We start from the raw sequence: 27866 nt of genomic DNA on the forward strand, positions 1-27866 counted from the left end.
AAAAACATTTTTAAAACGAACAGTCTAATATCTGAAAAGATTCAAATTTTTTCAAATGCATTGCATTTCTACATCTGAAAAATAGAGATTGGAAAAAGCTTAGTACATGAAAACTGCGTAGCAAAAATCTAATTACAGTAACCAGCAAGTCGGAAAGCAAGCTGAGCTTCCAAAGTTGTGTCAGTCAGATGGTGTCAAAGATTTTTCAAATAACTGATACTTTGCTATTTTTATTAACTATTCAGTTCAGTGAAAATTTGTAACTCTACTACGTTGTGAAGGTGTTGTATAACAAAAAAAAGGCACTTCAGCATGTAAATAGTTCTAGCGATGCTAATCTACCACCTTCAGATGTTTTGCAACAAAATCCATTCATGATACCAAAAGATACTACCAGCATCGTGTATTGAACAAACTATGTTCAAGTGTTGCAAAGAAAAAAAGAGGACTGATCACATTTGTGATTTTTGTTGTAGGTAAAGCACATATACTTTCCAAACTTCTACAAGTGCACTTACTAAACCTTACCTACAAGTTACACCAAGCTTGAACACACAGGAAGCCTTCATGCTGTTAAGCAGCATCACAGCCCCATCACTGAGGGGCACAGAGGCCATTAAGCAGCAGCTGCTGCAGTTCTGATCCGTTTCACTAAGACAAGTCTCTTCAGAAACACATCTGAATACCAGGCAAAATTACTGTTTTCTTCCAGGCTGACATTTGCTAGGTATCCACTTCAGGTTCTTGTGACTAAAAAGGGAGGCTGGACACCAACTATGAAAGTAGAAACTAATTCAGGAGCTTAAATCAGTTGTCCACACATAGATGTCTACTTCCATGCAAGATGCTCTGTTTTATCTGACATATCTATTTTCATATCTACCAGCCCATGCAGGAAGTATGGGAGATCTGGGCCCTTCTGGAGAAGAAGGAAACTAGGCAGGATCTGTAACAGATCTTAAATGGAAGCAGAAATCTACACATAGAAAACTGTATCAAGCCACAGCTCGTATCTGGAGCTCAATCCCAGCCTTGGCAAATCTGGCATTTATCAGAACAAGAATGAAATAGTACCAGTAGCCAAGGAATCTAAGCCAAGCACAGTGCAGAAAGTCCATGCAAATTCATTACATCACTTGAGCTTCACAGAGGACTGTGAAGTAGGGACAGCTGTAGACCAGCGATAGCACCTAAATATACCAGGAGAACATTCAGACCATGGACAAGATGGGCTCAGCACATTTCCAGAAAGATGAAGCACAGCTGCTCAAGCAAAGCACACAGAATTCCTAACAGCCTCAGCAGCTGACTGAGCAAGAGATCTGTATATGTCATTCCAGATTAGAAAAATGTCCCAACAACATATGAACTAATCCCACAGACTAGCTCGGTTTTGGACCGCATCTCACCAGGCTTCTACAGATCACCCTTGATTGTATGAACAGTGAGCAGTAGAAAGACTTATGACAACTGTAAATACATATGGAAAATTATGTAATAGAACAACATTGTACTTGCATTGTAGAACAACAAATGCTGTCTTTCCCTTGAACGCACATCTCAGCACATACCAATGTAAGACTGTCTTTAAAGGAATTTTCATTTGAAAAAAAAATAATTACTCATTATAGCTTGAGGGTGCAGGGAATCAGAGTTAAGTGACTTACATCTTCCCTCACTTACAGAATTTACACACCTGCATGAGTCCAGTGACTTAGAATTGCATTTCTCCTAATGAGAAGGAACATCAATCTTCAAGAAAGTACTCTGAAAGTTTTCTGTCAATGGCAAAATATGCAAAGTTGCAGATGGGAAGGTATGCCTATTTTTCAAAGACTGCTATGAAGGACTGAGTTTGGAACATGTATCTTAGGATGCGAAGTTCTTGTTATGGTTACTTATATAGTAGCTGTTTTATATAATGTATGTACGTAGAGCTTTTATATGCATGCATACGAACACCACACGTGCTCTAGCTAGTTACTAGTTCATACAGAAAAGTCTGTATATTTCTACATCCAATTAAATATTTTACTTACATGATCTGGCAGTTTTATGCCTCTTATGGTTACATATAAAGTTGATGGGTAACGATTTCTAGGACATTTTGCCCACCAGTCATAAATCTCAACAACATTCGAATGTGACTTGGTCCTTGGAGGTGGGTAATATAATTGCAGGCGGAGTTTTCCATCAATGTTTCGAACTCCATTTGCACCTACAAGCTGGAAGGGCGATTAAAAAGAGGGAAAAATGTGTTACATTAACATAAAAGTAAGAGTCATTGATTATTTCTAGTATCTCAAACAACTACAGGAAAAACTCCAAAATCCACTTCCCACGGCGGAAATATACTATCCCTAAAAGTGGTAATGAAGTAAGCATATATTAAACACCCCCATGATCAAATTACTAAGATTAAAGCTTAGATGGCAGCCTAGTTTTGAATCATGTTTCATATGCACAACAGTGATATCCTGCATGTGGGAAAACCTCTGCAGTACCACTTTTTTTTCCTTTTTTTCCAATTACTACTTGCTGGAATCACCCAAATCTGAAAGGACTGCCAATCTACAAAGAGCCTCTTCCAAACCTGCCCCCTTTGAATGCTGCAGCAAAGGGCACTGACAAGGCTTTGACTCAGAGCAGAAGATACAGCAAAGCAGTAACCTTTCCAACTTCAGAGGAAACAGGTTTCTCTCTACTGAACTAAAGAACAAGTGTACCTAATGCCATTAACAGTGACCACTGTTTATCACAACATTTCTACTTAGACTGATACAGGTGAAAGGATAATGCAGGGAGATGCAGCAGGAATGAAGAACAGGCCACAGTTTTATTTGTATTTGTGAGTTGGAAATTCGGCCTTCCCTTTGTTCAGAAGTAGGCTATACTGGATGCTTGGACACACAGTCCCCACCAGCTATACACCCAGGCACGGGATACAAGACCTCTGGATTCCAGTAGATTCACCTTGGGCAGTGGTGAGAAGAGACTCTGTGGAATGATATGGAGGTCTCTCTCCCTTTCCCTAAACTTGCAGTCCATTATCTTCTCCTGTATTCCTCATGTTGTGGACCGCTCAATGGCTGTCAAGATCAGATCTACCATCCACAGGCGTAGGTGTAAATGAACAATCCTCAAGCAAATTAAAGCTTGTCAGCTCTCAAAGGCCTAACTGGCACATTCAAGTCTCTCCTAACAGGGTAGAAAGGTACATGATGTGAGGGCTAAACTACCTGTATCTCATTGCTGCATCATTTCAAACTCTGCAACTAAAAATTACAGGCATTTTATAATTAGGCTAGGGAGTCTTTTCAAAGACTGGCCAACTGAAAATGCCACTAGAATACAGAACAGCTGAGGTACAGAAATTAGTGGATTTGTCATTTCCTTTGCAGAGACAATCTCATGAACACACAGAAAACCCTCAAAGAAAACCTCCTTCTGTACTTTATGAACAAAAATAATTCTTACACATTCTATACTTTCTTGAAAAATACATATTCTTTACTGACAAGCTTGTTACTGTGAATTTTATGGGGCAAAGGTAGAGGGAAAGGACAGAACAGCCAAGCAAGCAAGGATTTGTTTTTTCCATCTCTGTTACCTGGAAATATTAAAAAACGTTTTCACACTTAGTATGATTACTGTGCTTTAGATAACAGAATAAAAAGATTTATAAATGTTGTTTCTTCATTTAAATATTTACAGTACCTTTAGAAATGCCCAACAAATTTTTCGGAAACCACATTCCTGAGTTTGTACAGAGTTGGCTCTCACTTCACCCATACTTAGAAAATCAAGGATCTGAAAGTATTGATAGGAATATAAACATATTTCTAATTAATATATACTTCATGGTAATTAAAAAATACTGCTGAAAATATGCTAAATGCGATTCACCAAATTAAGCAGCTTTCAATTTTAAGCAATTACAAAAACAGTACTTCTTCCACACAAGTATGCAATTAGAAATAACAGGTTCTTATGCATTTACCTGATGACTACTTAGGAACTGCTTTAAAAAAGAACATGTCTGGTCTTAAAAAACTATTCTTGCTTCCCTTCTCTCTCAATAAAAAGAGAAAAATGTTCATGTATAATTTTCCTAAATCCTATATAGGTCACAAATCAAACAGATCACAGATCTGACAGCCGAAATGAGCTGTATGTTAATCTAGCTGGAAAACCGCAATCAAAAAGTTAGTTTTCCTTTCCTAGCTTTATCACTTATGTCATAGAATCAGTCACAGAATGATCAGGAAGGGACTTTCAAAGACCCTTTAGTCTAACACCTCTGCCATGGGCAGGAACATCTCTTACTAGATCAGGTTGCTCAAAGCCCTGTCCAACCTGACTTTGAATATTTCCAATGATGTTCATGAGATTCTTCATTTTTGTGGTCAGCAACCAGAATCTTCTCATATCTAGCCACTCCTGGAGGTTTTTCTGGTATTCAGAAAAACTACGAATCATGCTTTCTTCAAACTGATATTTCATAAACCATGCTGAAGACAAACAGCATGTTGTCAATGTAGTCATACTTTTGGTCCCAACATTAACATGGTATCCATGAAGACTCTTTACGTACAACTGTAATTACTTTTGTACTAAGCAACTAAGTACTCTTAATTCTATAAATGTGTTTGTTTATGAGTATCACAGAACATAAAGAAGAATATGATGATATTGTATATACAATCGATTTGAAATATAAAAAACAAGGAATGAAAAAATACTGATTGTATTAGGTTCCCATTTTCAGGTTAATGCTACAGAATATCTCCTTACAAATATTGAAATACTTAAGCTCAAAATCATGTTGAATACATACCTTACAGTTTCTCCCAAATTTATAATTGCTTTGTGAAGAATGGAAGTAGTAGACGTCTAAAATATTACTGGTGAACAATGCAATAGATTGCTCATCGGTTCAAGGGAAAAGAGGTGTTGCTACAAGCAAACTCCCATCTTTGAGTTTCTGGTACTTAAGCTTCTTTTCAGATTTTAAGAATGTGAAAAAGGAAAAAGTTATATTCTTTATACGTGGTGCCTTCCCTCCTGAGCTGGAACAATCTTACCAGCAATCTTACCAGCCTTTCCCAGAAGTTTGACAATTGATTTAATAAGAAAGCTTTGTCCTCATTATTATTATCAAAACAGTGGGGGTTTTGCTATTAACAAATGTTTATTAATATTAGCAATCACCAAAACCGCTTTTTGATATCTCCACTTAATTTTGTACCTTAACACCCCATATAACTGAAATAAAACAACTGAAAGAGTCAAATATATACTGCTGAAGAAAGAAACAGAAAATTGTAATGTGCATAAATTTGACACAAAATATTTAAGCTTACCTCAAAAAACAGGATTACCCGGGGGCTTTCTTCAGTATTTTGAATAAAGTAACTAAAACGCTCATTAAATATGACTTGCTCTTCCCATTCTGGAATTGCTGATTTAGACTGTCTGAAGTCATATGGTTGTGTCATAATAGGAAGAACATGCTCTATTTGTTCTTGTTCATAATAAGAAGAAACTTTCCTCTTGCTGTTTGAAAATTTCCAAACAGTTACAATTGTTATAGTGCCTTAAAAAATCCCAACTCAAACAAAACAATATTTTCAGTTACTGAAAGCAAAGAAACATACAAGATACCATTTGTTTGATTTTAGAAAAAAAAAATTCTAAACCGACCCAAAACTTAGGACAATTTGCAATGTATACAGAATTGCCTCAGGCTGAAGTTCAAAATCCTAACAATCAAGTTACTATTACCAAATTTATACATAATAATCATGGCAAAGTCTACTGCTTAAACACTGTTAAAATTTGGTTTTCAGGAAAATTATGCATGACAGCTACTAGAAATATGAAGAACTAAACTTCATTTCAGGATTTTAAAAGCTCTTTTTTTATAAAAGAAAAGGCAGGCACTTACGCTACAATAGCTTTGCTTACTTATTCTAATCTAATCTAATCTAATTCTCTCTGGAAAGAATACAGAATGAACTGTGCTGTAAATATGGGGACCTCAAAAGCAATACAGCAGTGCAGAGCATTTAAAGTGCCAAAAAGAAAAGAAAAATACCACTCTAATTTACTGTAGGTATATATATGCATTATCATAGATATAGAAACTAATGAATGACCTTGCAAAGCTTAAAGTTCAGCATTATTTTCATATTTAATTTTCTAGGGAAGAATCTATGTATTTCTAATAATCACTGATAATAGAAACAGTTTAATAAAAGTTACCTATGATCCTTCTTGACATATAAGCCACTCCTCTGATCAACAACATGGATTTTAACCATGGGATGAGAAACCAGGAGATCAGTTTTAAGTCGATCAGATCGATGGATATAAACTCCCAACACAAGATCATCATCAAAACCAAATTTAGACTGCATTGAAGTATCTGAATTCATTTCTTCATCATTTTCTGCAGCAACTTCTGTGTTTCCTTCTAACAAAGGAACAAAGCAAATTAGAAGTTACTATGTTCCACTAATGACTGTTTAAAGGAGTGAAAATTCTCTGTATTGTCTTAGCAATCAGTCGTAAATTAATATTTAACATCTTCTTTATGTAATAGGTTAAAACAAAATTATCAAATTTGCAGCACTTTAAACATGTATGAACATACATATGACTATATAAGCTATTCATATTAACAAACATTTTAAAATAAAGTCAGAGGTCTTCCTCTTGATTGACACAGATTCTTCTACGCCACAATGACTTAAAATCCATACAGTTCTATTTCCTGCTCTGGACTACAGCCTATGGTAGGGGATTTTTTTTTTGTTTGTTGTTGTTGTTGGGTTTTTTTAAGGAATATGCAAAAAACAAGATAAGCAAAAACTGATGCTTTATCCGCATGCGTTTTCCCTGAATTTACCAAACACTAGTTTCAGAACTTTCTCATTTACAAGTTACAGTGAGACCACCATATTTAATAAATATCAAAAGACCGACTCCTCATCAATTTCTGTAATATCCAGTTTTAAACTTATTTCTTATTTTGGCCTCCACAATGTTTGAGGAAATGAATTCTCCAATTGGACTGTGTGTTGCGTGAAAAAGTATTTCTTATGTTTGAATTGAGCATCAGGTTAAAACAGTGGCAATACATCATTTATGGCTTAAAGTAAATAAAAATGATAAAATAATAAAAAGACAATTAGAATATGCACCTAAGTAATACACTGTAAAGGTGATATATGTATTATTATATTATGCTTGAAAACCCCCCACTTCTTAACTATTTATCAATTTAAAAACTATTTACAGTAAATGAATTCTCAGGACTTGAGACTGATACATCAAATTAAGTTCTTAACATAGTCTCAGAGCTGAAAGGACAAAAATACAATAAAGTAACTAAACAAACTTAAGTAACTTCAACAGCTCAATCATTTCTGTGTTACTACCATGGACAAATATTTCTGTAGCAGCACAAAAAAAAAAAAAAGAAAAGACGACTTGGATAAAGCAGCAAAGCAGCACATCATTCTGACATTTTGTTGGCAGACCTTTTCTGGTTTTCTTTTTAACCTTCTTTGCTTTAGGTTTCTGTTTTTCCACGCTTTCCTCCAGTTTCTGTCCTTCTGATGTAAATAGTCTTTCCAATGACTGATTTTCATTGCCATCGCCATCTTCTGCTGGATGATGCTGTAGCTCAGAAAGGGACATTGCACTGCAATGTAATGGATTACTGTCAGCAACGGCATTCTACCGCATATATGGATACAATTGCTCATTACCGTTATTAATCCACTTGAAATTTCCTCTTCAGTTCTGCAACTCATCATCGGTGCATCTTTAAAATGCAACACGCACACCCCCAACATTAGTGTCTTGCCTTTTTCATTTCCCCCTAATTTCCAGATAATTGCAGAACCATTCATGTGAACAGAGCTAAGTTAATACTCTTCTGCTGGATCAGGGCCATCACTCATCACTAAAAATCATGTACAAAATTATCTTAAGTTAGGTAAGACCGAGCTCCACAGAAAATAAACATCAATTAGTAATAGAGGGTATTTTTTTAAAAAGTCACAGATTCTGTTTAATCTTGACAGCATTATGAAAATATTACCAAATACTTTTCGAAAACAGATTCACCCAGTTCATCACTTAGAAAACATATAGAGTTTATCAGAAAGCTTCTGTCTATCTTAAAACAAAATGAAACATTTCACTTAAGATTCACAGACACACGGTATACAACTTATCATGGTACCTTGTTTCAGCTTCACTTAAAACTGCTATTTCTTTCTTCTTTTTCTTCTTTTTGCCCACTTCATTGTTCAATACAACTTCATGGCTTTGAACGCTGGAGGTAAATTCAGACATCTGTTCTTTAAGTTTCATTCTTATTTTCTTTTTAATTGCATTTGCCTCATCCTCAGCCACATGCAGCTGATAGGCTCGAATTAGCTCTTCTTCCTCTTCTAATTCAGTTACATTTCTCACTTCAGTCAAGGAATTTTTAATCTTTCTACTACCTTCTTGATGAGGTACATCTGTTTGTGATTTACTTTTTGTTTTCTTCTTTGGAAAATCATTAATCTTTTTCTCAAAACTCTCCAATTTACCTTCACATAAATTTTCTTCCTCATTAAGTTGTTCTTGTAACAGTGATTTCTTTTTCTTCTTGTTAGACTTTGGTTGCTTGTTCTCCTCTCCACTAACAATATCATTGTTTATTTTCTCTGCAATTGAGGCTTTCTCTCTCAGTTTATTTTTTGTAAATCGGGGACTCTCTTCTTCAGGGTTATATGTGTTGTTTATAATTGCTTCATCATTCACACTTTCCTTAGCTAGATCAATATTACTTCTAAAGGTGTCAAGCTATAAATCAAAAGAACATAAAACATACTAAAAATCACATTCTAAGGATAAACATAGTACTTCATGTTATTTCTTTAGCAACATTACACAAAGTAAAATGAAATAATTTTAAACAGCAAAATATCCAGATCTTTTAACAAGTGACAGATTGAAAGGCAACAGAAATTTCACACTAAAAAAAAAACATTTTGTGTTTGGGCACTTCATCCTCAATTTTGTTTCACTATGTTTTTAAATTGCTTTTCTGTATACCCAGTAAAAAAAGAAATCAACTAGTCTACTCCATAAACAGATGCCAATGCTTTAGACTGTAGAAGACTTGAAGATTACATGCAGCACAAAATCAAGTATTTTCATCCATTTAAAATGCAAGACAGAGACAGGCTTCAGGCTCAGTTGTTTGTAGTCTCTTTTACCAAAAGTTGCTTGCCAAAGTTTGACAATGAAATTATATTAAAAAGTGCTAAAAACTGAAAAACAGATTTCCATTAAGACTTTTTTAAAAGGTATAAAGTTGAAAAAAAAATATCCCACATTATTCTTAGTAGAAGGACAAAGAGTTGATCTAAAAACCAGTCTAGTAAAAACAGATAAGATAAATTTCAGCTAATGCACTTGTTTGTGCACTCCTGCAAATTCCTGGTGTTTATTTAGAAGACACATTGTAAACTTTCCTCCCTCCTTCAGGTTTCTGTTCCTCGTTAGTGAAAGCTATAATGCCCCATTCCTGGAAACATTCAAGGTCAGGCTGGAGGGGGCTCTAAGCAACCTGGATCTAGTTGAAGATGTCCCTGCTCACTGCAGGGAGGTTGGACTAGATGACCTTTGAAGTTCCCTTCCAACCCAAACTATTCTGTGATTCTATGCTCCAAACAACACAGCAAGTAACTTAAGGCCTAATTCTGCAAGGAGCTTGTCACACAGATCTGTGTTCCTTGGTGGAACTTCTATAAAGTCACTGAGGTTCATTTACTCTGTTGTCTTACATGAAACCTGTTGGAGTCTCCACATGAAACACTGCAAAGGACTTTAAAACACAAAAACTCTAAAACTTTAAAACAAAAAAAAAGTTTGAGAAAATATAAGTATCTGTATATAATCTTGTCTTTGCTAAGACCATCTTCCTCCCTCAATAAACAGAGACATCTTCCCCTTCTAGCTAGGATACTTCTCCCAGTTACAGAACCATGTTTGTCTCAAACATTTTTAAAAAGGGACAATATGTGTAATAAGCGATCACCAAAATGTACAAGCTTCTAAGAAGAAAAAACAGAGAATGAAATTGCAATGGCAATTATGCTTTTGAGGATGGACTCTACCCTAAAAATCCCGCCTGTGAGAATACTCTTCCACGACTACAAAGAATTCAACACTCAATGTGCAAGTCATCTCCCTCCATATTGTATGCTCAAATATGTAAGCCTGCAAACCTTCATCACTATCTTGTTTTATTCATATCTGACATTTCAAGAGAGAACATGGAAAACAAGGAAAGTATATAAGTATTGAAGAAGAAGGGAGGCAAAAGGAAAGTTTGAAGTACATGCGTAATAACAAATGCACTAGACTTACTAATGCTACATATTAAACAACACTGCCCTAACAAAGTACGAGTTAAAAAAGTGTCTAGAATTTCATGCAAGTATACTTATCTAATACATCAGAAAAATCAAAAGCCATTCATATATCTTTGCAGAAGGTATCTTTATTTTTAGCATCCCATGCCTAAAAATAGTTTAAATTATCTCTGTATCAAATTGTGAAAAAACCTGTCTTTGTATCTTCATCTTTTACTTGCTTAGATAGACCAGTAACATCCTCTTTATTCATAAGTCAATCATTTAAGAGGATGTGGAAGATTTCATATAAATAACTTGAAACACAGAATAGAGTAAGGGAAATAAAAAAAAAACACCAAACCAGAAAACAAAACAACCTTAAAGCGACAAGCTTTGATTAAACTAGAAAACCAAAATAAGGCTTTCTCTTAGATTGTCCGCTTCCTTATCTGCATTTCTATGAATAGCTTTAACTCCAGAGTATAAGGAATGAAGGTTAAAACACATGGGTAATTAAGACCCGGACCATGACCAACAGCTAAGGTAATGTTTATTTTTGCGTTTGATAGAACATTAATCCATTAAGCCCAAGAAGTAGAATTCTCTGAGAAATACTAAGCAAAAAGCCCTCATCTCTGACCTGACCAGGAGTTTCTAAAATAACTCTGACATCCCAGAATCTTTTCCTCAAAGAAACTTAGCTGTTGCAAAAGTTTGCTCGAAATATTTACTAGAACTTGTTACTTATTATGCTCACAAACAAAAACATACGTCCACAAAACATGTGTCATGAATAGTAGCAGCACACAGTCACTTAATTATAGCAAATTTACTCCTAGGGAAAAAAAATACAGAATATCCTCATAACGAAATAAACCACAACCTCAAACTACAGGAAATTCCAGGAACATTAACAGACACTGCAGGCAGCACAAAGCTGCTTCAACAGTTCAAACACAAATTCCTCAGGTACATAGCCTGTATGATCTTAATTCAGGCCACTTTTTTTTTCATATGTTGTAATTACATGATGTAATTAAACAGACAAAAGATGGGAGGGAGTCACAAAATTATAAAGTAAAAGCCAAGAGGTTCATAAAACCCATGAGGTTAGGTCTCAGGCAGAGGCAGGGATACTGGTATAGATTCTCTGTCTGAAAAGGAGGACAAAGATCAACTAAGAGCAATCATATATACATAAACGCACTCGAACTGAGTTAGAAAAAGCAGTTAGGCTGGAAAAGCAGCTCAGAGGATCGGCCTGTCTCTGGATTAACTCCAGAGGGTTACTGACCTGAACCTGACCTCCTCAGCTAAAAGCAGTGATAAAATGAGTTGGTTTTTTTTCAAAACAGCTCCATGGCCACATTGCGACACCAGGGCAGAGGAAGCACTCTTCCCTGAGAACAGACCTACTTGCATTACTGGCCTGATAGGAGGAGAGATGGGCCAAGATGCACGCAGGTGGGCTAGCACACAAGACTCATACCACAATGAGCCAATCCCAGGTCCAACGCCACTTGCCACTTGTGATCCAGAGCTGACAGCAGGGACAACACCTAAGAATCTTATTCCTTTTTAAAACAGCTTTTCAAGTATGCATGAATGGAACCTGGAAACACATTAAGTGGGTTTTGGTCAAGGTATCTGGAAACTCGGATAACCAGATTTACAGAGGTATCCGAACTTCCTGTAATACAGGCAGACCATGAAAAATCAGCCAGCCCACTGAGGGGCTGATATGTACTGGTTGCTGACAAGTGAATTGGTAATGAATGTACTTGTGATGCTGGCTTAGTTGGCTGGGATGTTTTAATGCACTGGGGAACCAATTTTACTGCCATTGCTCATGTGAGACTTCAAAATGTTGATGCTTAAAGCTAGAAGACCTTTAATTTACAGACAGGATGGGACTGGAGAAGTTTCACCAAATTTTAATAGCAAACATTGAGAAAATGTGTAGGTCAAGTATATAGTCAACTATTAGCAGTTCTCCTATTTTAAATATAAGAAGCAAAGGGCTAGAACCCAGTAGAAATCTCAACAATTTTTCAGTGCCTGTCAGCTTACGGAAAAAAATGGGCTATGAAACAGACCCTGGGAAAATTCTACAACCTCAAAGCTCCGCAGATTGTCTTTTACATCTAAGACAGAAGGCTAAAGTACTGACTTAGTCAGAAGAAACCTGTACAACATCCATCTTACCCAAAAGAATACAAGGATTTTCAAGCCTGGAGATAAACTCCTATTACCTGTGCCCTCATGAAACTCCAGACTCCAACCCATCATCCAGGGCCTTATGAAGAAAGGGAAGGAGCAGACTCAGAGAGGTAGGAAGTAAAAAGCTTCAAATGGGTAAATCTGTTGCAGTCCTGCCTTGAATACAAAACCTTAGTTATCAAAGCATGCCCACCCCAATATTGTAAACTGGTCAGACTACCATCTAGGGAAGAAATTCTTGCCTCCATAAAGGGACCTTGCTTTTCACCTGGTAGGAATTTCACTGACATTTTCAGAGTTAAGCATCCTCTTTTCTACCATGAAATTTAGATTGAACCAAATAAACTCAATCATTTTCACGCTGACTTTATACAGATTAATCTATCTGGGGAAAACAGTCTGGGCATTCCTGGTCTGAGGCTTGCCTTATTCCGACAACTTGTAATAGGAGACACAATTAGTAAACAAAAAAAAAAAATGGTGACTATTAGCCCTGGAAGGGATACTAGGAAATTCACTTTCTGACCAAGTCCCAGTTGCTTGGATTTCCAGCCATGCCTTCAAGCCTCATACCCACTGCACCACTGGGCACTCAGAGTGGAGCAGGCAAGTGGGCAGGCAATCTCATTACCCTCACTTCTGTCATTTAAAATCACAGCAACATCCTGCAGCACCAAAACTCAAGCTTCAAGGAAACAGTAGACTGATGGAAAAGGTTTTACTAATCTAAGAAAGGCTAGATTCAGTAAAGACAAAAAAGAAGCAGACTGCAACATTTCCAGTGGAAATATGATCTCAACCATGACCTGTTTCTGATCAAACCTGGGAGACCATTTATGGCAAGCGCGTGACACACAACCATCACTGATAAATTTCATGTTATTTCAAGACATGTGAAACTTTTCACAATTACATTATATAAAGTGAAGAAAACTGGAACAAAGCCAGACAACATCCTCCATCTACCTCCTCTTCCCCTCCCACACACATTTATTTCTTAAAAAAAAAAAAATTTGGTTATTTACTGCAGCTTTTACAGACATTTCTCCTCACATGCAACCAGCAAGGAAAGTATCAACCTGAGCTCTTGCAAATTCACCACACTTTAAGGAAATATTCAAAATAGACAGTATTAGGTTTCAATATTCATTCTCCTCAAGTTCTTAGTTTTAGTGCTTTCATTGGTAAAAATCTATGGCTTCGACAAAACCATGAAGTTAGGCTTCCACACTGATCCTAAAAATGCTTCTTAATTTGTATGTATACACCACTAACTTTTGATTCAGTTCACCGTCATTTGAAGTGTTTCTAGGTAACTCCAAAACACTAGTGTTTTACATCAGAGACCTCTGGAATGGAAACCAATTTTAAAACCAAAGCAAACAAAGCATTTTTCAGTAATATATAGTTGCACATGAACATGCAATTATGTGCTAAAAAATACTTCTATCATACTTACAAAGTACATACAGAGACTGAGACACATTTCATAAAAAAAGTAAACTTAACCAGGGAAGAATTTAGTCTTGTATTTACAAATGTGCCAGCAAAAAAGGGGAAAAAACACCCTCTAATTCTTCTGTGCTGTATTTTGGACACCACGATGATTCTTTGTATAGACTATTGACTTAATTACATAAACTTCAAGGAATGCAAAAAAACCCTACACAAATATCAACTTTAAATTGTCTATCTAAACACAAAACTATGTTTCAGCATAACAACGCTGTTTAATGTAACTATCCCAAATAGATGTAATAAATACAATGTAACATTCTGATATCATATAAAATACCACTCTTTTGTCTTAAATGAGTATTAAGGAATTAACATTTCCTTCCAGCATCTGGTATGGATGCAACTATAAAAAAGACTGAAAATATAAAACCTAACAGGAGGAAAATAAAAACAACCCCCCAAAAAACCCCAAACAAACCAGAACATTTGTCTTTTAAGCAAATTGCTTACTTTTGAAATTCCACATATTGTAAGTCAATAATCAGTATATATAGGACACATATTAACCATTTATTCTTCTGTTCAGGAAAAAAGCTACAATATGAACCTAACTCAGAGGAATCTCTGAGGCTCTGAGAGATACGCCACAAACATCACCTAACCGTAAGGTCAGGGTGATGGAATCATTCCTAATATGCAAGTGACAAGCTAAGGCCAGAATCATTAAAACAAACCTTTATACGTGTGTAGTGCCTAGATAGACATGTAAACATGGGACCACTCAGACACAAAGCTCAGCACATGCAGATATATACTAATTACTGTGGTCAAATTGGAAAAAAAAAAAGTTTCAAATGTTGTTTAATATTGTTTGTAAATTCTTATTCTTGTACCAGTAATTTTTAGGAAATAAAATTAATTATTATCCCTAATATTGTTATAAATTCTCATCAGTTCTCAATTCACTGATGTATTACACCGATGTACCTGTATTACACAGATGTAGTACCCTCAAAATTAAATACTTTTACAGGCACAGTTCCACTAGCCCATCACTCAAACTCCCACTAAAGTCCATACTGAATTTGAAAATCTTAAAACTTTTCTGAAAAACATGAATGGAAAAAAGTACTGGCAGACTTTAAATGTGTGCATGCCTGCACGTAACGCTTTCTTTTTACCATTATTATATTCCATATAATTTTGGCATACCTCCAAATTACAAGGATGCATTGCTGGTACACAAACAACAAACACATTTTGATTTGTGGTGAAAAAAACACATCAAGACCAAAGGATACATGCAGAAATATAATTTATACTTGATTTTTTTCAAAATGCTTACAATCCCCTTTCTACAATACATTTTCCTGATCTTTTTCCATTAAGGAAGGCAACCAAACAAAGCTTGCATGTGTTCAAACTCACCACAATATTCTCTTCAGAATGAAACTTATTTTTCTTTGATTTTTTCGTGTCCGTTAGGCCAGCATGATGTCTGAAGATTTCCTCAAAGCGGACTTTGGTTTTTGCCTTTGCCTCACTTTCAACTGCAAAAAGAAATCTAGAGCATGATTCTCTAGTTCAGTAATCGCTATTGCTTGATGATACACATGCAAGCACATAATCATGCTTTAAAGTTGCAAAGGATTAGAATTATTTTAGCAGGGAAAGTTTGCCAAAAAAAATTTGCTTACTGTTAAGAATTTCTACTGACAACATAAACCACACAAGGATAACTCAGCAACACCATACAAACACACCAGCCTATTACTTGTTGCTGAAGTCTGTTTCCTGAAAAGGGCACATTTTGAAGAGCACATACATCAGGATCAGGACAAAACCTGGGCTAGCCAAAGCAAAGCAGAGGACAGATTATTGCCCTTGCCGTTCATGAACAGTAGTACACTGATAACAGAGGTGATATGTGTCTCCAGGAGAAGCAGCAGCTCTAGGTTCTTACTGAGTCTGGAACCCAGAGGAGCACCACCTGAGAGAGATCTGTAAGAGGCAGGAGCATGCATGGATCCAGCATCAGCTGGAGGTGAGAGTCCCTGCCTTTCTGTCAATTATGATACTGCTATCAGCAACATTTCAACTCTTGAAGCAGTAGGTGTTCTAGCACCCCTGAGGCGATACTTAATTTGAGGCTAAAGAATTGAAAATGCAATCTGGTTCACCTCTGAAAAAGATGGCTGAATCCTCAGCTACAGCATATTTACCATTGTAATTACAATTTTTACAATAGCCCCAAATTAAAAAAAGAAAAAAAAAAAACCCACACAACATTCTCGAAATCAGCTACACACGTGGACTCAACCATTCACATCTAGTTCTGACTATAGAATAGTATCAGAAATCAAACACAAAGTATTCTTACCTGCTGGCATTTTCAGTCCTCAGTCAGAAGAGGCTCAACACACCAGCTGCTTCTTCCTTAGAATTCACCATTCTATTTAAAGTAATGAACAACTTTAACACAACTGGTCCATAGACTTTAAGCTAACAATTGAATGCATGCTAATTAATTTCAAGGATGAGTACAGGTCTTTCAGGGAAATATTTATTTCTAGACTATTTGTCTAAATTATTAGAAGTTCTCTGCCACCAAATCTCAGCATCTATCTGATGGCTTTTATTTACTCTCAAATAACAAGTAACACTACTGCAGTTTAATTAGCTATATATTTCTGGGCAATAGCCAAATACTTCAGTACTGTAGTCCTCCAGTCTTCTAAAAGAATGTAGTTTATTTAAATAATAATGACTCATGAAGCCATTTATACTGAAGCCTTTCTAATCAGGTTCCTATCCTGACAGCTTTACCAAGGAAGTCACACTGTAGCCAGCTGATAGCTTTCAATGCAAAGATTAATATCTGTCAGCAAATCTAACTTAATTACAAATCTCTAAATATTTATGTTTACACAAAGCATTTTTATTTTACATAAAGCAGACAAGCAATTACATGAAATCATTTCTCTAAAGGAAAAAATGTTAGGCCTTCCTGGTTGTGGAGAAAAGCGAACAACCCAAACAAAGCTTGAAGGCAAATAAAAATATTACATGGCTTTATCTTTTCATCAAGAAAATTCAGAATGTTTTACAAAAAACTTTAATACAAAAAGCTGTTTTGTAAACAGTAGAACTAATGAAACCTAGCTTTCTACTAATGTGTTATGTTCCCTTTAGCCTTCCATGCAAGTATCGTACCTATCTCCATGGTAGCCCACTGGGCAACAGCTCCAAGTTCTCACTAGGTAACACCTTCTGTTAGACACCACTCGCTCACATTCACTGAACACCCACGCTACATCTATCCACATAAATTAAGACGTAGCATTAAATAGTGCCAGACTATACTGTTGCATTACCCTCAGCTCCATTTTGGTCCAAACCACCCAACACCCACCCGAGCAATTCCTGGGTAGAGTTTAGGAGTTAAAATGGATTATTACTAATAGGCAGATTGCATGCGGCCACTCTGATCTGGGGCTGAGTTTAATAGTATTGAGGTGAGCCAAATATACCACTTGGCCTCAACACTAGAAATCACTGCTGGGCACACATACCTTACCACTACAGGAAAAAAGCTGAGGCTACGCTTACATCCCCAGGCACCTGCACTACCGTACCCTCAGATCCCTCTCATCTTTCACAGTGTTACTTGCTTCTTCCCTGTCCCCACAGGCTACATACTTTCAGGTCATTTCACATTTGTTACTTACAGTAGTTTGGTCTGCTGGCTAGCCAAATGAAACTCAAGTAAGAAAACAAAAAAAACAACACAAAAAAAACCAAAACAAAAAAGGCAAAGTGTTAGGGTTGGTTTGGGATTATAGAAGCACTATTTGGTCAGTTGCCAGGTGTCATTAGTTTGTTTCATATATCAAGCAAAGCATTTATACTAAGAATCCAATAATCTAAGGGTGTTTGAAATGAGCAAGGATGACCAGAAGGGACTTCATAGGAAGAAAAAAATGTTTTGTTCTGTAAGATGCTTCATCATGTCACTGACAAGGTATCAATATTTTCACTAACTAAAACACGTTTCAGCTTGTAAAGTAAACTTTACTGTCACAAATAAAACAGTAAGAGTTAAAAATAACACTTCTTACAAGAAATTAAAACACAAGATATTATTGAAAAACAAATCTGCTTTTGCAATTTATACTTAGTTATACCAGAAGGCCATTTTAAAATAAGTACTCCAGTTATTAAGTACTGCTTTTCAAGTAGTCGATTCACAGTTGGCTAGAAAATACTTATAATTTGAAAGAATGGAAAACTATAAAATACAGCGGATTCTAGCACTGCAATCATTCACCAGGGATTGCAGGAAAGTGGAAAACCCTCTTATGATTAGTTCAGTGATTTCAACCACTCCTCAGAAAAACTCATTACAAACAACAAATGAAATGCTGAAGGGCTCTTAAATTTAAAACAAAAAAAATATGAAAGACAATATAGAACACAACAGCAAAGTGCACACCTGTTCCAAGTATGGAAATAATTTTATGGTCAAAGGTTAAATAAATAAAACCACAGAAAGACTATCGGTAAATTAATTTTGCAGATACTTTTTCTCATAATGGAATAAACACCTTTCCAAAGGCTAGACTCACCTCATGTCTATCAGCACTCTCTGTATAATGTATAGATTTAACAAATTCACCAGTGAGGGCATAATTTTCTACTTACCTCTATCTATTCAGTAAAAAACTATCCTCTTGTGGCAATAAAATTAAGAGATAAAGTCCTCTAATGCTAGTGCTATTATTTTATACATATTTCCAATTTAGAGTTACATGACCTTTGACATGGTGCATTAAAGCAACTACTAGATTTGTATAAATATAGATCATTAATCAACAAGGGTAAGAACAAGGCTCTTTACTTAGTATAATCTCACCTTAAAATAGGAGAGATTTAATTTGGCATCAAAATTCAGCAACCACAGAGCCCCAACATGAATAAACTAAATTATTATTAAGATTCATCTTTAAGATGCATTTTTGCCTGATCAGATTTGATCTTTTCCATGTTAGTTAATATAAAGCAATCCAGGAATGACAAAAATACTTGGAACAGCAGCATATTCCAGCCATCAGGAATAACCAGGAAAACAAAATCACGAAGCCCAAGCTTCCAAGAATTACTACCAAACTTCCTGAAGAACATATCATTTGCTCTCCTCTAACATTACATCTGTATTTATAGATGTGATTCTACATTAAATTGTTGCTCTGTTCACAATATTTTACAATACCCACTGAGTTGCTGTATTCTGCATCCATAATATAGGAATTCTCTATGCAAAACATGCCACAAAGCCCACTATTTACACTTTTATTATCACTAAAAAAAGTTATTTAACACACACACACACCCCCTCCCCAAAATCAAACCTACACTATAACAGAGTGGAACATACAGAATCTGTACTACACAGTGGGAAGTGACAAATTTCCTACCTAATTAGGACCATTTAGAAAACTGAGTTGACAAAATACAATTGCACACTTCAGGATTTTCACGAACTAAACCCCTCATTTTTCTTTTATTGCAAAAAGTGAATGTGATCTTCAGTGGCTGAAAACAAGTCTGGCTGGGAACCAGTCTGGAAAACACCAGCCCTTGTTAACTTCTCATCTTTTAGATGAGATCAGTCATCATAGTGGGAAATCTTGGGGCTAACTAGGAGGTTTCTAATTCAGCTATCTATAGGTATCACTACTTCAAGACCTGAAAAAGCTGTAACTCAGAATTATGCAGCAAAATAACACTGAGTTGAATCTGTTCATCTTATGATAAATGTGACATCAAAAACCAATCTTGTTTTATTCAGTATTTAGGTGCAGAAAAATGACAGACAGCTTTGTTACTACCACGTAAATACTTACGCACCTGTATATCAAAGAAACACTACTAGAAGTGCAGTAGCTTTCTACCAGTTTGGATGTGCCTGTAAAAATTTTGTGTTCACACTAATTTAAAAGGATGTCTAAAAAACTTGTGCAACCCATCTGAGTTTTCTAATCATAACATATCAGAAAGCTTTAGCTTCAGAGTAAATGCTGTTTTTTCCCCCACAAGATTTGGCACCTTCCGTTGGTCAGGAGGAGGTTGAAAACAGTCTTTGTCTGCCCTGGTGGCAAAACTATGGACTTCAGTTCTGTGTAAGATAATAGAGCTGACTTTTATAATTTACTACATTTTAAGTCTCTGCCTTAGATCGGAATTATTGAAAATGGCTTCTCATCACCCTAAGTATTTTAGTTTCCGAAGTGGCATTTTGCTTTGTGCAGAGGAATAATGGCAAACAACAACAGTAAAAAGGAATGTTCCTAGCATGCACCATAACTGAATTAACCGATGGGATTAATGGCGTTTAATGTCTAGATCCACATTCCTGATGTGAAAGATGTGCATCAGTCTTAGACCTTAACACGTCACGTATGGAGCAGTACTGCATTTTCACGTGGGGATGAACTGACCATGCAACCTCACCTGAGTAAACTACAGAGCTTGTAAGGCGAGAGGAAAAAATAAATACTCAAGGATTTAAGCCTTGGCGCAGCTTTGCTGCGTTCCACCACGCTGCACCGGCACCAGAAGACGACAGGCACGCCGGCCCCTCTAGGCCGCCCGTGCAGCCTGGCCCTGCCGCCAGCCCCCGGGATTCCCCGGGGCCTCAGCGGCGGCGCTAGCTGCGGGGCCCAGCTCCCGCTCTTCCCCGCGCCGCCCGGGCACGGCAGGGCAGGGCAGGGCAGGGAGGAAGGCAGGACTGGCCGCCAGCCGCCCCCGGCCCCGCCACAGGCCGGTCCCCGGCCGCCTCACACCGCCCGCGCGCGCCGTCGCCCCTGCCGCGCGCGCCAACGGCCGCCCCGCGGCGCGCTCCCTAACGGCTGCCGAGCCCCCGGCCGAGCCCCCAGCCCCGGGCAGAGGGAGGGGCCGCTGGCGGGAGAGGGGAGTGCCGGCAGGCGGGAAGGGGAGCCGGGGGAGGGAAGAGCGGCGGGGAGGCGGGCCGGGGCGCAGCCTGCCCGCCTCTGGAGCCGCGCGCTGGGACGAGCGGCGGCAGCGCCCGGCGAGACCCCGGCCGCGCGGGGCCTCCCCACCCGCCGCCCGGGCCCTGCCTGATGCCGCCCCGCTTCCCACCGCACCGCCAGGGCATCACTCACGTCGGCCCCGTCCGCTTCCGTAGCAGCGGCCGCCCTGCCTCCCCCCGCGGCCGCCGGTGGCGGTAGTCTCCCTCCCCCCGCCCCGGCCCACGCTCCCCCTCCGCAGCGCCGCCCCGGTGGTTTTGCCGAAAACAATCACTGCTGCCAAGGAAACAGCGGGCATTAGCGCATGCGCGCGGGAGAGCAGGGCGGGAACGAAGAAGCCGCAGAGCTCGCGCGTCACGCCGGGACGCTTTAGGCAGCGCACCGTCGTGTGATTTCCCGCCGGGAAGTCTCAGCGGCCGCGCTGCGCCTGCGCAGTGGGGTCAGCCTGACGGGGATCAAGCGGGCGGGCGGGCTGGAGCGGCGGGTATGGGCCGTGCTGGCGCGCATGCGCGGCTCGCGCTCCCCTCAGGGCGTGTGTGCGCGGAAGGGCGTCAGGCGGCTGTTTTCCGTTGGGGCTCCCTGAGGCGGTGGGAGTTGGGCTGGGTTTGGCGGTTAGAGGAGAAACTGAAAAACTTTAGAAATAGGAGAGCCTTTCAGGGATGGTTTATCATCCGTTTTAAAAGCTGACAGAGGATGACAGAGCAGTGGCACAGGCTGCCCAAAGAGGCTGTGGAGTCTCCTTCCCTGGAGGCATTCAAAACCTGCCTGGACGCAGTCCTGTGCCCCCTGCTCTAGGTGTGCCTGCCCAAGTAGCGGGGTTGGACAAGATGATCTCCAGAGGTGCCTTCCAACCCCTACCATTCTGTGATTCTGTGAAAGCTGTCAAAAGCACAGGATAGCTGTCAATAGCAAGGATAGTTAAGTCTTAACAAAGTAATGGCCTCGGAGTCAGCAGGTCACCTATCAAATGTTTGGAATAGACGTGAGCTATTTGCAAATCACAGCATAAATGGATGCCCTAAAGCTATGCAGATACTTGGAAACTTTTATTTCCTGTCTGATTTAGTAGTTAATTTAAGCAGTGGTGGTTTTTCCTCTAGCAATAATAACGATTACTGTAATGGAAAAACTATTTGTTCATTGCTTCTCTGTGAAAAATTAAAAATTGTAGATGTCAAAGTTACTTCAAACACTAGAAGGCTGAAGAAATTAATGCAGGCTTTGGATGAATGTGGCCATATCTTTTCAGAAGTGAAGGTGGATAAAATTTGCCTTAAGTTGACCGTATGCTATTTGTGCAACCTAGAGGTGAGCTAATGCTTGTGGTACCATGATGACGTTCACAGTTGCCAAGTGTAGTGTCCCTCAAATTCTGTTAAGAGTTACACTGGCTTCCACAAAAATATACTTGCTGAAACCTAGTTTCCTTGTTTCTCAAGTATTATTAGCAACAGATGTTATTATCTCTTTCTGGTACTTACCTGTCCTCTGCTTTCCAAAATGCTTACGCTCACTCAACTGATAGGTAGGGATATTTGGTTTTTTTATAAGGCAGGTGTCCTGGATTGCCTTGGCATAACACAGTTAAGTGAATAAAGACAGATCTTCAGCGTTTCTTTTGCTGCTTTTTATCCTTAGTATATCCCCATTCTTGCATATCTCCATCCTCAGTAGTACCCAAAACTGAATTAAATAATGACCTCGGATGACCTGATCTCACTTCAAAGTTGGCCTTAACATTGAACAGGATTCATTGGTCCCTGCAAGTTGCAGCAAAGGATTGAAGGTTTATCCAGATTTTCAGTATAGGTGGGACAACTATAATGGATTTTGATTGAATTGTTAACAGGAACACCATTCCTGATTGTAGCACACACTATGTCTGTAGCCTAGCAGGATTCAGGAAAAAAAAATGCCATAGACTTTTTTGTACTCTAATCCAAATTCTAGGCCTGACTTTCAATGTAGAGAAAATGACAGAATAGTTCCCTGAGAGAATGGTTTATGGTTATTGTGATATGTTATCTCTGTTTGACTAGCCTTATGTTATCTCCGTGAGTTGTTTAGTGTGCAGCAGAAAAGCTGCAGTGTGATACCAGTGGAGTCTTCATCCTGGCTCTTTGATATGTTCATCTCTAGGGGACATTTTTGTGGATCAGCATGTTTAGTCCTCTAACAATCATTGTCATATTAGGAAGAAAAAAATTAGAATTATTATACTGCCCCCCCCCCACCCCATGGTGGGGGCTGTAGTGACAGGGTTTGAGGGTATATGGTAGTAAATCTACCATACAATAGAATCACTTGCTTACAGATGAGGGAAGAGCCTAGAATTAGACTTAGGCTCTTCAAGAGTAAGGACTGAAGAGGTAGTCCTGTATCCTCAGAGACTAGGGCAGATAACAGCTGAATCAAGGGGAATTTGAGGCAGGATTTTTGGCAGCTGTGAGTTGCTTGTTTTCATTGATGTTGCAGTTAGTGTATGGTTGAGATGCAAGGGACTAAATCTAATGGTATTGCTGGACCCTGTATGCCAGTAATTTAGGAAGAAGGCTTTCTGGGGCAAACCCATAGTTAATTAAATGGGAGATGGAGTTCCCTTCACTGTAGTGAAGCTTTTAGGTTATGATTAAAATTATTCTAATAGTTGGGACAGCCGGAGCTTTAGAATATGTTGCTGGATATGGCAATCAAGCAGGCTTGTGGAAAGTGAGGCAGGTTGAAATGAAAAGTGATTAATCTTCTATGGTAGATTCTGAAGTGTGCTGTCAGTCTTGAAATTATGCTTCCTGTGAGGATTAGGATTGGGGTTAAATGAGAATCTTCTGTGGCTCATGGGACTAAGGTGGGGGGTTTGGTGCCCACCATGTAAAACCCCAGAGTATGTAGGGTTGTAATTCTTAGAAGGGTAAGCATTGGGGCTATTCTCAGATAGCTTTTCTGACAGCAAGGCTAAACAAAGATCTTACTCTTCAAATCTGTTAAAAGGTAAGATAATGCAAGTCCCCCAGGGCTTGGATGAAGGCTGAGCCTGGTGGAGTGGGTGGCATATGGCAGCAGGGAGGCTTAGTTATGGTTAATTCAAAACCAGTCATTTTGAATCATTGACATAGAAAGCAGATTTGATAGTGTCTAAGATCTGACCTGTCAGCAGCAGTAGTGGGCTACAAGGCCTTCTAAATAAACCCGGCTATAGTCATCCACAAGTTTTCCTATTCCTAGTACAAACTTGTGTAAAATTTGCAGGAATACTTGTTTCATGAGGATGACTTAAAGAGTTCTGTGGCCATTAACACCTATGAAAGACCCATGGTATTTTTGCAGTCTGAGTTCTATAAGCAAGTGCTGGTCAGGCCCATTTTCCATGTCGGAGGAGAATTCCATATCACCTCTTCAGCTGACTTGTTTAGTTGGACTTTTTTGGGGGAATAGGCAGAAGGAAACACTGCAGCTCTTAGCCATAAATAATAGATTCTGTGATAAAACCAAGACTAGAATTCTGTGTTAAATTTGGTACCTTCAGCTCAGGATAGTTAAAAATCACTATTCTGAAGTTAAGAATAGTCCAGATACAAAGCTATTGTAAGCCAAAATTTGACATGCTGATCTAAAGAAGTTTTTTTCCCCATGTTTCTTCTTATGAGGTCCTATGTCTTATAGTTCTTTCCACAAACTTTGCATAGTGCATAACACAATCTGCTGATATGCAGTTTTTAAGGTCACCAATCACATTTTCATTACAGCTAAAAATGTTGCAATATCTATTCCAACATCAGTGTCATGAATATCCTTTGTTCCATTTCCTGGCAGTAAAATTTTTTTTTTAAGATTCAGACTTCACTCATTATTGCAAAGGGAATGGAAGTCAGGAGCAGCATCCTGGGAACTTTGACAGCCCCAAAAGTAATAGGATGAGTTTTGTCTGTACTTTGATGGCCCGTGGAACAGACCAAAGAAAAGAAAGTGTATTCCAAACACAACACATCCTGCCAAAAAGCATACACAAGTGTGCAATTCCTGTTCCGCTGGGAGGAGGAAGACAAGGCTTTTGAAAAAGATAGAACAGTGATATGGATGTGTGGAGTTTTTCAATGGATTGAAAAGCTTGTGCTCACTGTGTTCGCCTGATTTTTCAGTTGCAGGGGCTTGTATACAGAAGGCTTCCCATTACTTATCTTCCATTTGCGATGTGTGGGAAGTAGAAAGGGACAAGCACAATGATGACATGTCGTTGTGTACAGGTCGAAAGTTTGCTGATATCCAATGCATTCTGAAAAGCTTGCAAGAACTCCAGAATGAAGAAGAATGAATCAAGGTTCTTGTCAGAGCCAAAAGGGTAAAATCTATCACGTGCAGGGGACAACCTCTAGGTGTCACTTGAGTGTACAAAACAGAAGCAGCATTTGGGGTTGGACAACTCGGCTCTAAAGATGCAGTGATATTTTGGCAGAACTTAATTGTTTAACGGATCAGTGGGTCATTTTCTCTTGATAGTCAAATATAGAATTCAGTTTCTGTTACTGGGTATTCTGAGCAAACGATCTGATTGTTTGACTTAAGTTGAAGGTTGAGTAATTTGTGGGGCAACTCATAAAAGAATTTTAATGATACTGATAAGAAAAAGAAATGTCACAAAAATGGCTTTAAAGTCAGTCACCAACTTCTTTAATAAACTTAGAGACCAACTGTGCAAGATGATCTGCATCCTGATATTATTGTATCTTGCATGCCAAATTTATAGTGCTTTGAAAGCAAGTCATAAGGTCTAACTCTTTTGCAAAGCTGTTGTTCCCTAAGTATGCAGATACTGGCAGTATAAATGTCTACATGCTTATTTGGTGGCAAACATCTCTGTGGCCTTTTCTCAGACAGCTTCAACTCTTTGAGATTAAAAGATTTCAATGTTAGTTCAATCCTTGACTCACCCCCTATTCCTAAAGTTAGCGCCTTTAGTTCAGGGGGATACATAAGCATGAAATGTACTCAGTCCTTTCTCAGAACAGAACTTTTCCATGCGTTTAAGAATGTCCTTTAACCTCATTGACTTTGTTGAGCCATAGTTACTGTCTTAAATGGAAGTGTTTTTCTGAGTAGAGAAACAGTTATTGCCGTGGAATTTTTTTCTTCTGCTTATCGCCTTGTTGTGGGTCACAGTTCTCCCAAAGCTAAAATTCCGTAATGCAGAAGACTTATTTCACAGTTTACTACAGTTTTTACTTGTAGGCCAAGAGCAAAAAATTCTTATATTAAAATTCAGCAAAGCGTCTAAAGGAATCTACTTTTTTCTATTTGAAGGTGTTTCTTGTGTAAGACTTTGAAATGTTTTAAGAAACTCAAGCCTTAGTTGTCATGTTAATGCAGAGACTTGGAGGAAGGCTAGAACTATGAAGTAGAACAAACCTAGGGTCTAGTATTAATAGGAAATACAAGATTCCTAAATTTTTAATGAGTATCTTTATTTTTCATTTTACATGGGCTGATGTTAATAGGAGGCTCACATCAACACTCCCTCATATCTCAGATTATGTATCAATATGTTCAACATACTATTTATTTATAATAATGTCTTATATTTTTATAACGTGAGGAGAAGATAAACTAATTTTGTTTAACTGCCAGAAAACTATGTTTCAGAAGCAATATGTTCAAACTGTCTTTCCAGACAGTGAGATCATGAACCCTCTGAAGCAAAATTTTGATTACGGTTTCAGTAGGGTTAGTGTTTTTTCAGCAACATCTCCTGAGGTATAGCTAAATCCCTACTGATGTTTTCGTGTTTTCAGAGCAAGAATGCATTCTGGTCTTTCTGAAAGCAGGTTATCGTCAAGACTGTGATGTTCACAGAATGCTGCAGGTACGTTGCCACAGGATGGCAGTGTTACAGCACATGTCATTAAGTCTGATTTTTCTGAAGCATTCTGGAAACATTGGATATTGGAGTTCGAATTTGCCTGAAACTAAGTGTAGCGTTGTTGCTTTTTAACTTTCCAAAATACTATTGTTCCCCTTGTATGGTTAGTGTATCTTCGCATACATTTTAATTACATTGTTTTCCTTTTGTGCTGTTTATTAGCTATACAGTATGCTGTAACAAAGAACAATGATGAGAGCTTGGCTCTCCTGAATTTCCTTATTGTGTCCTATGATTAATAGTCTTTTATTTGTGGACTACTTGCCACAATCTTTTTTTTTTTTTTTAAGAAAATAAATTTATTCTTTAAAATGTAATTGTTGATTTGTTTCATCTGATATCCTTTCTTCCAAAGGGTTTTATTTTTTTAGCTGGTCAGTTTGGAGATTTTAGTTCATACTCCTTTGGTAGGTTCTCATAACTCTATTTCAAAGCCTTCAAGCTTACCTTTTTAATCATTACTGTTTATCTCACTGGGATATTTTCTCCTTCGGTATTTTATTAAGATTCATCCCTTTCCATGCTTCCAGTCGTTTCTTGAGTGAGAATCACTCTTCTTGTCAGCAAAAGAATTGCCTTTTTTTAACTTGGGAAATACTTTAGCAGTTCCATTGCAAATACACTGCTGTGCACCTCATTGTTATTTGTTTCTAATCAGTCTGTTGTGGAGCCTTGCTAGGGTTTCACTGTAGGTATCTGAGAGGTAAAGGAAACAACGTGAATTTGTTTGCCTTTGTGGCAATTTTGCAAGCCATATTTATCAATAACATCACTGTTTTCTGAACTTTATATTTTTATATCAAAGCC

At 38.1% G+C, this 27866-nt stretch overlaps 1 protein-coding gene across 3 annotated transcripts in view; it reads right to left on the bottom strand.

The window, feature by feature from the left end:
• AHI1 (Abelson helper integration site 1) overlaps nt 1-21390 on the bottom strand; it is a 98125-nt gene extending 76735 nt beyond the window's left edge. For 2 of the 3 annotated variants that reach the window (XM_075087697.1, XM_075087696.1), the window contains exons 1-9: nt 21284-21390; nt 16483-16554; nt 15531-15652; nt 8255-8865; nt 7545-7708; nt 6265-6475; nt 5364-5556; nt 3718-3810; nt 2040-2225 (exon numbers count right to left, since the gene is read on the bottom strand). In XM_075087697.1, coding sequence (XP_074943798.1) covers nt 2040-2225; nt 3718-3810; nt 5364-5556; nt 6265-6475; nt 7545-7708; nt 8255-8865; nt 15531-15652; nt 16483-16492 — 1590 coding nt within the window. In that variant the 5' untranslated portion in view covers nt 16493-16554; nt 21284-21390. Of the gene's footprint in view, nt 1-2039; nt 2226-3717; nt 3811-5363; nt 5557-6264; nt 6476-7544; nt 7709-8254; nt 8866-15530; nt 15667-16482; nt 16555-21283 lie in introns of all 3 variants that reach the window. The other variant, XM_075087698.1, reaches the window with a different exon arrangement.
• Nucleotides 21391-27866: the final 6476 nt, after the last annotated feature.

The sequence above is a fragment of the Phalacrocorax aristotelis genome, chromosome 3, assembly GCF_949628215.1.
Source record: "Phalacrocorax aristotelis chromosome 3, bGulAri2.1, whole genome shotgun sequence".
NCBI classification, from domain to species: Eukaryota; Metazoa; Chordata; class Aves; order Suliformes; family Phalacrocoracidae; genus Phalacrocorax; species Phalacrocorax aristotelis.